We start from the raw sequence: 11,783 nt of genomic DNA on the forward strand, positions 1-11,783 counted from the left end.
GGAAGACGCGTGGAGTCTGGTAGTTGTCCCTGGGATTGTTGGTAAGTCCACCTTCCTTATATGGACATCATCCGTAACCATTTTTAATGTATCCCAGCATCAGGCTTCTATTTCCCGTCAGAAAGAAAATCAAAGCTCATTGGCAGAATCAACCAAGGAACTTAGTTCCCAGCCAATGAACGTCAGCCTAGCGTGGGCTTTATAAGTACTAACAGATGCCTTCAGAAAGCAGATGTGGGGAGCAGCAGAGTGCAGAATAAGACAGAAAATAGGAGGTATGAGGAAAAGACAGGAACACATCACGGTGCTTTACTTTGCCAGAACCTATATGGAGCCACATGTTGAGGTAAGATGACTTTATTTGCTCAGTTAAATGTGTGTGTTTATGTGCAATTAAATGGGAACCTTTTTTTTTATATCTGCTGAAGAACTCAGTCATCCAGGACAGGGCATAAGAAATCCAGAATTGGTTAAAAAACAACAACTTCAGTTCTTGTTGTTTAAAACACTTCCTTCTTCATCTAAAGAACTATTTCAATTCAAAGCGAGTGAGGGAGAAGTTCCAAGTTTATAAGCTGTAAGGAAATGGCGTTCTGCATAACTGAATGTAATTTACACATTGGCCTCCTTTAAAAATAAGACATTATTACTGTTTTTAGCATGGCTCACAGATGTTTTCTATGAGAGGTCACATGTTAGAAGGAGTGAATTGTTCTGAAACTGTCGAGGCATCAGACTTAATGCTGGACTGCATCTTTTTGAAAGTTGAAATCTGAGGCTTCCTCCACTGTTTAGAAACATTTCCATTTTTTTTTAGGTTAATGAGTTCATTCAGCCTCTCTTCAACCATCTATCTTCTCTGTCCAACATAGGAACTTGAGGTGTAGGTGGACAGCTGAGTGTGAGCCGGCTCTCCTGTGTTGAGCCATGCGTTTGTGGAGAGGCTGTTTAGTTTCTCCAGTATAGAGGTCTGGATATTCCTCTCTGTACTAACTTGCATAAACGTGTTTGTGTTTGGGATCTTCATCTATAGGAGGAACCAATCTCTGTTAGAGAGTTTGGTTTGGTCTCAAATGCAGCGGCATGTTTGGTTCAGAGAAAACCCTTCTGAGTTTCTCAGATATTCCCGCAATGCGATGATGACAAAAGGTTTTGTGTTGGTTGTGCTTTTCACCATTCTGTTCAATGACGTGTTTCAGGAGTAGAAATTGTAAATGCTACAGGTGGAACTTTTAAAAGTTCACTTGGATGAACAGTTTTAGAAAGTATATATAAGAACGGCCCAGAATAAAAATATCTATATATATATTATTCTCAACTTGTTGCATCCTTCTGTCATGTTGCAGATCATCACAGTGAAGGACTCAAAGCGTAGCGTGAGTCTGTGCAACTCAGTGGAGTCTGAGCCAGAGAGTGAGTACCAGGAGACGGAGGATGCACTCCCTGTCCTGAAACATGAGAGCCAGCTGCTAGATGATTATCACCTCCAGAAGGTAAGTTCCTTAGTGCTGGTTTATACTGGCAGGTCCCCAGTAGGATGTCTAAGGATGTCATCTGATCAAAAACTGCTTATCCTGAACAGCTTGCTGCTCACATGCCTCCAAAGGCCCAGTGTTATCCGTGGCAGCTGGTGTACAGCACCGCCATCCATGGAACAAGCCTGAGGACTCTCTACAGAAACATGGCTGGTCTGGACAGCCCTGTGCTGCTGGTCATCAAAGACATGCACAAAAAGGTTTGCATCTTGATTTTATGGTTTGAATCGGCTTCCTAACCTCAAAAAGGAAAGAAAAAAACAAAAACACTGACTAACAAATAGATTTCATGTTATTTTCAGGTTTTTGGGGCTTTTTGTTCGGATCCATTAAGAGTCAGCAAATATTTCTACGGCACTGGCGAGACCTTCTTGTTCAGCTTCAGCCCCGACTTCCAGGTAGGGGTGGATTTCATTTTTAGAGATGTTTTTATCTCTGAAAGTGCTCTAATAAATGTAGTATTAGTAAATATTCAAGTTCACGCTTTTAATAGTCAAACTTGAACCAGACAAAAACAGCTCTAAGAGAAGCATAAAAATGTGAACCTAATACTAGCACTAACTGGAGGGAGGCATAAATGATTTTATTACTTGGATGGAAAAGTGTTTTCTACTTCATTGAATAAAAATAACTTAATGAATTCATAATTAAAGCCTGAAATCTTTTGTCTGAATGTTGTTTAGCATTACAGGTGGAGCGGGGAGAACTCCTACTTTGTGAGCGGCAACTGGGAATCCCTGCAGATTGGAGGAGGAGGGTAAGCTGAGTTGTGTTTGGGGTTAAACAGAGAAATGCTCAAAGGGGCTAAATGGCAGATGTTTATTAATGCGCTGCAATATGTTTCAAAGATTCAATGTGTATGTTCTCTCTTTTTAAGGGGGTGCTTTGGTCTCTGGCTGGACTCTGATTTGTACCACGGTGCGAGCTTCTCCTGCCCTACCTTCCACAACGCTCCTCTTTCCACACATGAAGATTTTACTGTTCTGGATGTTGAAGTCTGGACTGTGCCGATCTGAAAGGCAACTTCAAGCAAACGTGGTTTCTCCAGTGAAGTAAAGACGCTCCAAACTGAATGCTGTGTCCGGACAGAGCCTTAGCTCGCTGCACCAGGATCAGAGCATCCCACGTACTGTTCAAAGCCAGTTAGGCTGGCTCTGCAAAGGCGCTTGGTGGTCGGTGGAAATATGACCTTTAGAGACAAGAGGAAACATGAACAGCTCGTTGCAAAGCTGGTAAAGAGACGGTTGGAAGCTTTGTACAGGCAGTGGCCTGCTTTGACTGTGTAAAGAATCACAGCACAACTTGTTTTGTTAAATAGTTTTCAAACTTTTAAGTTTTATATAGATCTTTAATTGACAGAAATAATATAATTGCAAATAAGCGTTTAACGTGTTTGCAGGGGGAATGGTTGTATATGTGGGTATCTTCTTTAGTAAGATAATTTATTTTCTGGTACTGGCACTGTAATAGGATAAGACCTATTTCTGTGTATATGAGGAAGTGAGAACCAAATAAATGAAATAGGTGAAAAAAAGTACAATGAAACTGTCACGACAAGAACTTGCAGCTTTTATGTGGAAGCAAATATTAGGTGTTAAGTCTGGAATATTTTTTTCAGTTTTCTATGTTCTTGTCTAAAATGTTTTTAGGAAAATAAGTAGCTTTTCACTTAATATAGGAAAGAGTTGTTTTAATCAAAAATGCACCAGAGAGACACACACCTACAGTTTCTATTATAAGTGAGACTTCTTGTTGGTACGAAAGCTTTGTTATTTTACTGTTATTTTTGGAGATAAAGAAAACCTATAGTAAACCGTTAATATACGTAGTAACTGCTGTAAGCATTGGTTTCACTGGTGTTATGTAGAAACAAAATCAGAAAAGGGTTTCTCCTGTCTGAATTTATTTTATATATATATATTTTTTACTTTTCAAAATACCAGAATTTGTACTTTATATCTGTAATGACTGTAGGCGTGAACCCGAAATTCAGCTGAACACAGAGTTACATTAAAAAGGGTTTACAGATAGACGGACCAGGAGTTGCTGACAGAACCAGACCTGAGCAGAAAACACCACAGAGGCAGAGCACATGTGAGGTGATGCTACGATCTGGCAGTGAGTGGGTGAATGAGGCCGGTATGTGAAGGCAGGTGACCAGAGTTGGATGGTGACAGATGACTGTCATCCAATTTCTTGGTCGGCAACTTTTTTACTTTTACTTCAGTAAAAATATGTTAAAGCAGTGCTACTCTTGTGTACGGTTTTTGTCTACTCAAATAAATAAGCAAAGTCTACTGTGTATTTCTGGTTGGTTTACTTGAACATTTTTGTACAGCTGATCAGGTGGTGCTGGGGCTACTGCTGATTTTGTTCTTAAAAAACAAATGAAAAATGTTCTCTATGCTGTTAAAACTTAGTGTTAGTTTTTTTATCGATACCTCAAGAACAATAAACCAGTTTCAAAATACAACATACCAAGGCTGATGTGCATCTTTTAAGGCATTGACTCTGTGGTTCTGAATATTGACAGTTTTTAGTGATTACACTTATCTTAGCCTTCCAAACGATTCGCTTTCTCAAAGCCTCTTTGTTCCATAATACCTCAATTACTACACTCAAAAATGTCTGCCACAATGCAGCTGCAAAAACCTTGCAGAAACAGTGCATATGCTAAAGATCTTTAACATCCTCGGGTTTTATAGCAGGCCGTGTATTTATTTGGTCCATATGGGCTGCAGTGATTTTTAATTCATTCCCAAAATTCTCTTGTAGAAGTCCCTTGCCTTTAATGTATTTTCTTTCTGAAGGCAAATGCTATGAGCTCCTTACCAACTCCTTTGGCTGTCCTGATGTGAATTGTTTCAGATAATATAAACAGTCATCGTGCTTCCTTGTTGTTGATTCCACACCTTGCTCAAATGCTTTATTTAAGGTTTCGAACCGTAGGGGATCCCCATTATACACAGGAATTTTTCGCTGTGGTAGAAAGTGTGATACTTGAGTTTCAACAAGAAGTGTCATCATATAATTTTTGTTTCTCTAGAAGTAGAAAGAAATCTCCAGATGCATCTTGGTCTGAATCAGAGAGCGTTAAAGGAAGCAGTGGTTGTTGAGCAGGGTGGAGAGCTCCTTGGTGGTGAGTCTGAACAGTGGAGGTTGGCTCTGGCTCGTGATTGGCACTTTTGTCTGTTGTCATTTACCTTCGTTCTACCGACAGAATGCTCTGTTATGGGATATTTCCTTCATGTGGCATAAAGTGTTTTGGCTGTTTCTATTTCATTAGGGTCTTTTTTGGGTTAACAGCCAGTCGCTTTTACAGGTAGGATTCTGTTCCATCAGAATGATGACTTGATTCAAAACGGCAAGTTCTGATGTAGGTGCAGCAATTTCAGCTTCAATTTCAAGGTTCTCCATTTGTTGTCTCAATCAATCAGCCTTCTCTTCCAACGGGCTTCATCTGAATTCATCTAATGCTTAAGGACTCTTTAGCCAAAGTGCAAGTGCATCAGTGGTCACCATGATAAGCGCTGTCAGAATAATGCAGTCATTAAGGAAGGAGATAGGAAAAGGAGCTTGTATGCTTCCCCCTTGTGGCTAATTTAGCATAGGAACCTCACAATGTCCCTTACCGTCAGTATGGAGCTATAAGGAATCCCATAATCCTTTGCGTGACATAACATATAAGCACAGCCCACCTTATGGAAATTAACGAAAATGGCCAGAGAGAAGAGATTGCGCACTTTGTAGTTAATTTTCTGGAGATCCGGATATCACTCGCATCATCCATGTGCGTTTCTGTCATGTAATGCCATCTGCTGTCCGAAAATTGCACAGCTGTCTGAGGCTCCTTTCCTCCCCACAATAGTGTTCTTACTGTTGACCCCATGAAAGGTCAAGGAACAAGCGCTAGAAACAGGAGCTGGAAGCTATTATTATTAAGATTCCTGTTGGCTTTTAGCAAAATTAACCAACATATATGTTTCAAGTCTTTAACAAAAGAAACATCATCCAAACCCACAGATGTCTCTTTAACTACAGAAGCATTCTGCAATGTAAGCTTTCTTTCATTTTGCAAAAGTGATTTTTTTCCCCCCATGAGTCTTTCATTTTAACGGCATGTTTTATAACAAGATCTGAAGACCCAGTCTTGAGTTCTGTATCCAGTTCAGGCAAAGGTTTTGGATCAGACTCACAGTCTTTTTTTTCATGTGTGGAGCCAAAGCTCTCTAATTGAAGCTCCTCCATCACAGGAGGTGAACTGACAGCTGTTCTGAAGTGTGCAAATCCTGTGTTCTTCAACCTTCTTGTAATGAAACAATGTGATTTATTGTTCTTATTTCAACAAGGTTCATGCAGTAACTGCCTCTATCTCAAGTTTCAATAATCTATAGAATAAAAAAGAAGCCAAAAGTTTCCATTACAGTCTCGATTATACATTACACGGTAAAATCAAACAAACAAACAAACAAACAAAACTATTTGCCTCTGTCCCATCTCATCACACCTGAATCAGGATTAGGTGTGGAGATAGTGACAGGTGGCGCTTCTACTCCCCCTGGTGCTGAGAAGTTGCAATAACAGAAAATGGCTCTATAACGTCCACCATTCGGATGAAAGTTACATTTTTCCTCTTTTGTCCAATTATAGTGAAATCCAAAGTAAATAGAAAACGATTTTTTTTTTTTTTTTTTGTCAGGGCTCCTGTGCTACTTCCCAACATGGAGGACTTTTTTTGTTTGGCTAAATGCAACACGTACGGAGCGTATTTATGCTGTCGGAACATTTCTAAAAATAAGAAATCAAGTAAGTGAATAAAGTCAATGGATGAACTTATGTAACACAATTTAAGGTGCTTTATCTTATACCGGAAGCCCCGGTTTTAAAACGTTTACTGCCCTTAATTGAGATGACAGGTCGCCACTCTAACACACACACACACTGATTGAACTAACAGTCATGCCCCTGAAAGTTTCAGATTTTTTTAAGAGTAAAATCTAAATTCCATTGCATTCCAAGTACCATTGCATATTTTGTAACTTAACATTTAAACTTCACAACATAAATTTTAGTGCACACATATTAAATAATTTTTCATTTTATATTTATTTATTTATTTATTTATTTATTTTACTTCTATTACCTTTTGATTTGGACTCAATTTAGAGCCAATCCGCATTATAGTTTCCTGATTATTTAGCCATAAATTTCTATGATGCACAAAGACCTATAAAATAATTTAAGAAATCGCCGACTGATTTCCCGTTGTTTTCTTGGTTTGCGCCTGCGCGAAGGAAAACTTTCTTATTTACACCTGGGCAAGGATAAAAATAATATAAAATTAAGGGACTTGTCAACCAAATTTGTTCGAAAGGTTACGGTTTAGTTAAGAGGCCGTTGCCTTAGAATGAAGCCATTTGTGAGCCCGAGAAGGACTGACAGTGGTGGGAAGTCTGAGAGAAGCGGACTGAGAACGGCGCATTTGGGATCGACTTTTCTGGTCTGACTGAGCATTGACAGTTGACGTTGCCTGACAATGGCCGAGGATCTGCCTTCTCAGCCCGTTCAGGCTGATACAACCAAAGCTAGCAGTGCACCAGCAGAGGGATATGATAAGAAGTGTATTTTCTGCAGGATTGTAAACAATGAATTGGGCACAGAGCTGCTGCACAGCGTGAGAATCTTATGCTTTTTGTTTTACTTCTGTCCGACTTACTGTCAGCTAGCATTAGCTTGTTTTTTTGTGACCAGATTCATGGCAGCGGATTCTTTCTTTCACACATGGACAGATATGTAATCTTACCTTTAGATATTTTAGTCCTCTGCGTTTTGAAGAGCAGTGTTTTAGTGGTGCAGCCTCTGTGTTGTCGGTGCATCCTGTGATTTAGGTGTGTCTTCCTGCACCTGTTTCATGTGAGACTTCCTCACTTTTCCATAGTCAGATTTTCTGAATTATCAGGATCGTTTAACCCAAGTGTAAAAAGAAGGGGCCTCGCTTTAAATTGGGATGGAAAGATGGATAATTAGTGAACAGATAGATTGTTGGATACGGGAGGAACGGATACTTACTGGGTGAGGGATAATTGACAGTAAGATCGATGGATAATGGACTAATGGATTGGTGAATAGTGGGTGGATGGAGTGATGATTGATTGATGACGGATGGATGTATAATGGATGAACAGAATTATTGATTAATAAATGGGTGATCAGACGAGGGAACAATGAATAGATGACAAACATATTGATGACAGATGAATACACAATGGATGAACGAATAGGTGGATACAACATTTATTTAGGATATACATTTTTGGACATGCAATATTACAGTATTTCATATGCTTTTTTAAAATTTAATTTTTCTCCATATCTAGACCAGGAAAGTACTTCCATCTTCTATACTTTTTTAAAAGTTTAAAGTCTAAAGGAACCCTGTGTGTACATGGTGGAGAAGCATAATGCCAACCCCACAGGCTAACATGCGGGTGATTATAAACTACAGATTGGTAATTTCTGGACCTTGTTATGTGTTACAGGATGAAGACATTTCCTGTTTCAGGGATATTAAACCTGGAGCTCCACATCATTACCTGGTTGTTCCAACTAAACATGTTGGAAACTGTAAATCCCTCAACAAAGAACATGTGCCTTTGGGTAAGGTTACGTATTATTTTTCATTAATTGTGCAGAGATTTCAGATTAAAGGACCGCTGCAAATAAACACTTATTGTAAATAGTAAATGTTTTATTGAAAAGAAAAAATATATATGTAAATAAATCCCCTTCTTTTTTTTCTAGTGAAACAAATGGTTGATGTTGGGAAGGATGTGTTACAAAAAAACAACGTAACAGATCTCGCTGATGTCAGGTTAGCATCATTCAGTGTTGTGCTGAAGTGATTTTAGTAGATCAGCTTTTGATGAGTGAACTGTGGTGATATAGTACGTGTAGCAGATGTAACGGTAAATATGTTGAATGTTTCGTTTGTCTGCAGGTTTGGTTTTCATTGGCCGCCATTCTGTTCCGTCTCACACTTACACCTTCATGTTCTGGCCCCTGTCAGTCAAATGGGCTTCATGTCCCGCCTTGTCTACAGACTCAACTCCTACTGGTTTGTCACAGTAAGTTTTAAAATTGCTTAGAATTTCAATTTGAAATAAATAAATGCAATTCTTCTGAGTCCCAGGTAATCCATTGACATGTCAGCTGAACCAGATATAAACATGTATTTTCTGTTAGAGCTACTATTGAAGGTTTTGGAAAACCACTTATAATACAGACTTTTGAAAATGGGTAATTTCTCACAGTTCTGTTTTGCACAGGATTCACTGTGATGTGAAAAAAATATATATATTTTTTTGCTTTTTTATCACACTTGGATGTTGAAAAAAGTAACTGTGTCCCCTAAACCTAACAAGTGAAGTGATTGGGCCAGCTATCACTCATATTGAGATTTATTTTTGCTCTTAGCGGGGTATAATGCAAATGCCTACAGTGCCAATTATGGCTGAATGTACTAAATTTATGCAGCACTTATGTAGTCATATTGACCTCTAAAAGCACCTTAACACTATAGCCACTTTTACCCAATCACTCTCACTAATGCACACATAAGCCTTGCCATTCCAGCTATATGTATAGAGCACCTTAAACACCCACAGACGTGTGCACACAATTAAAATGAAACAGCAGTCGCATGAAACCGTAATAAAACCATAGTAAAATCAATGACCTAAAAACAAACAAAAACAGCATTGTATTAAAATACTAAGTCAGTTATTATTAAGACGACTATTATACCCATTGATCCAAATTCAGCGTGTATATGGTAAAATGGTAAATAGCTTGTACTGGTATAGCGCTTGATCAAGTCTTTTGGCCCCCAAGCGCTTTACATTACACTCATTCACACACACATAGCGAGCTCTTGTTTGTAGCCACAGCTGCCCTGGGGCAGACTGACATGATGTCATCAGCACCACCGGGGGCTCTGACAGCCGCCAGCAGGCAATGCGGGTGAAGGTGCCTTGCCCAAGGACACAACGACAGAGATGGTTGGAGAGGGGGATCAAACCGGCAACCCGCCGGTTACAGGACGAACTCCTTAACTCTTGCGTCACAGTACATCTGATGCATAATAGCCATTTCAAAACTACTATTAAAATAAGCTGATATTTGTTTTCTTTTGTCTTTGTATAAATATTAAAATAATATATAAATACCTCCATAACTTAGTTTTTAAGTAAAGGTTTTTCTGTTTTTAAATATCTGATTAATTCCACCTCTTTTCTCGCTTTGGTATTCATTGAAATCACAGTCGCTAAATTTGATTGAGTTTGGATAGACTTTCCATTTATTGTATTTAAAATTAAGCAATATTCTTCCGTCAAAGACCAGATGTCTTATTTAATTACTGATACTACCCTAGTTTCAAAGTTGGTAACAATGGAGCGATAGATTTGTGGAAACTATTCATTAATTTGTTTTTCTATTTGTTTACACACAATCAAGGGGAAAACCTGGATTTATTGTGATCTGGAGTGTAAATGTCACTACTTTGTCATTGCAGGACACAAACAGAAGAACAAATAATCCTGAATATCTGACATCAGTTTGCATTGTCTAATATTTTGCAGGCAGATCAGCTGATAGAGCTTCTCAGCTCTAAAGGAGAGACAAACTGAACTCTGGATCCATTTTTCACTTCGCTGGATTTTGATAAAGTGACCTAAATCATCCTTGCTGCAGCTTACATGTTTGCTGATACAGGAGTACATTCTTTCTGGATTAACCACAGTTAAGGACAGTATTTTATCTTTAAATTGTCTGCTGCCACTAAGACATTATGAAGACATTTAGAACAACAAAGCTTGAATGAAGCCAAGTCTTCTTCAGTTTCTTTGGAATGTGCCAGAAGGATGTCCCAGGAACAATTTATTAGTATTAAAGCACTCTTAACCTGTCACCTTTGAATAAAAACAGAGTTTATGGACCAAGAAGATAGATTCTTCTCATTCCGAATTTGATCTAAACTGGAAGATAGTTTGACTGATAAACTGTAACTGCAAAACAAAGCTTGTCTTCACCAACAGAATCTGACATCTAAACCTTGACAGAGCTCAAAACTTTTTTGATTTTCTGTCACATCAGAGGACATTCGTTGTAAAGATAAAGAAAGGGAAAAAAAAAGCATTTGCTAGAATATTGAGGTTAAACATAACTCTAAAACATGTTTTCCATGTATCCTCTGAATATATCAGCTGTTCAGCCTGTAATCCTCAGAATATTACTTTGACAGCTGAGGTGGAGTACAACATCTCTATAACAAGCACTGAAAGGCAGTGCAAACGATATTTAAATGATTGACATGTCAAAATATCAATGATTTGTTATATAGACTATATGCAAAAATGGACATTGGTGTTCAATATCAGCTTTCTGAAGTATACCTCAGGCAAAACCACATTTACAGAATTAACATAATTCAGAATTAAAAGCAGAAAAAACAGCAAACCCAATTAGTTGAGAAAACCTAATAATCAAAGAGAACAGAATAACAATAAAAGGTATGATTTTATGATGGAGATTTAACTGTTGGATTCTGTCCTCGCCAGTTGAAAAACATCTGTTTTGAGGCATTTAAATTTTGAGGGTGTGTCCATCTTTTATTGAATTTAAGGGCTTTGTCATAGTTTTACCGCTGTGTATAAATGAATGTAAAAGTGACAACACTACAGCATGGGTTGTATAATTAATATGCACTTTAATTGTTAATTTAGAATTAAAAATGTTGCTCCTCACTGCCTGTTTGCTTTCTTTTTTTTAATACTTCAGTGTGTTCAATTCAATCACCACCAGTCAGAGCTTAGAGGATCTGAAGTCAGCATTTATCATCCTGTGGCTTCTTCTGTCAGATAACTCCCTGATATGTAGATACTGGTTAATTGTGTAACAAAAATGTTTTTTAGTTTGCATTGTCATAAATTCCAAAATGGATGCAGTGGCCAAATATTTTCAGACTGATATTCTTTTTTTCCACCTAATGTTACTGCTTTAGTCTTTTACTGTAACGATTTTGCATTGAGTGACTACTTTCACCAGCAAAGCCCCCTTCAGACTATTTGGGACATCTGGAAGAAAAACTACCTGGAGAGGAAAAGGGCAACACTACCTTCCTTCAACCTAAGCCTTTAAAACTTCTGAGATGCTTATTATTGGATGACAATATATTACAGAACTGGCTGC

General features: G+C 38.3%; 2 protein-coding genes across 3 annotated transcripts; both read left to right on the forward strand.

Annotated features, from left to right (window-relative positions):
- The first annotated feature begins 217 nt into the window (after positions 1-217).
- LOC118559863 (nuclear receptor coactivator 7-like) lies at positions 218-4,000 on the forward strand. Its single transcript, XM_036130408.1, has 6 exons — positions 218-346; positions 1,347-1,493; positions 1,583-1,735; positions 1,838-1,933; positions 2,219-2,292; positions 2,413-4,000. Exons 1-6 carry the CDS (start codon positions 233-235, stop codon positions 2,549-2,551), a joined length of 723 nt encoding a protein of 240 aa, XP_035986301.1. The 5' UTR covers positions 218-232; the 3' UTR covers positions 2,552-4,000.
- A 3,012-nt stretch (positions 4,001-7,012) lies between these two features.
- On the forward strand, positions 7,013-11,338 carry hint3 (histidine triad nucleotide binding protein 3). 2 transcript variants are annotated; one of them, XM_036130474.1, is made up of 5 exons: positions 7,013-7,209; positions 8,075-8,192; positions 8,337-8,406; positions 8,533-8,659; positions 10,108-11,338. In XM_036130474.1, the coding sequence occupies exons 1-5, from the start codon at positions 7,072-7,074 to the stop codon at positions 10,162-10,164; spliced, it is 510 nt and encodes a 169-aa protein (XP_035986367.1). In that variant the 5' UTR covers positions 7,013-7,071; the 3' UTR covers positions 10,165-11,338. The 2 variants fall into 2 exon arrangements, with proteins under 2 accessions (XP_035986367.1, XP_035986375.1); XM_036130482.1 differs by having other exon boundaries at positions 7,020-7,209; positions 10,175-11,338.
- The last annotated feature ends 445 nt before the right edge of the window (positions 11,339-11,783 follow it).

The sequence above is a fragment of the Fundulus heteroclitus genome, chromosome 3, assembly GCF_011125445.2.
Source record: "Fundulus heteroclitus isolate FHET01 chromosome 3, MU-UCD_Fhet_4.1, whole genome shotgun sequence".
In the NCBI taxonomy this organism is placed as follows: Eukaryota; Metazoa; Chordata; class Actinopteri; order Cyprinodontiformes; family Fundulidae; genus Fundulus; species Fundulus heteroclitus.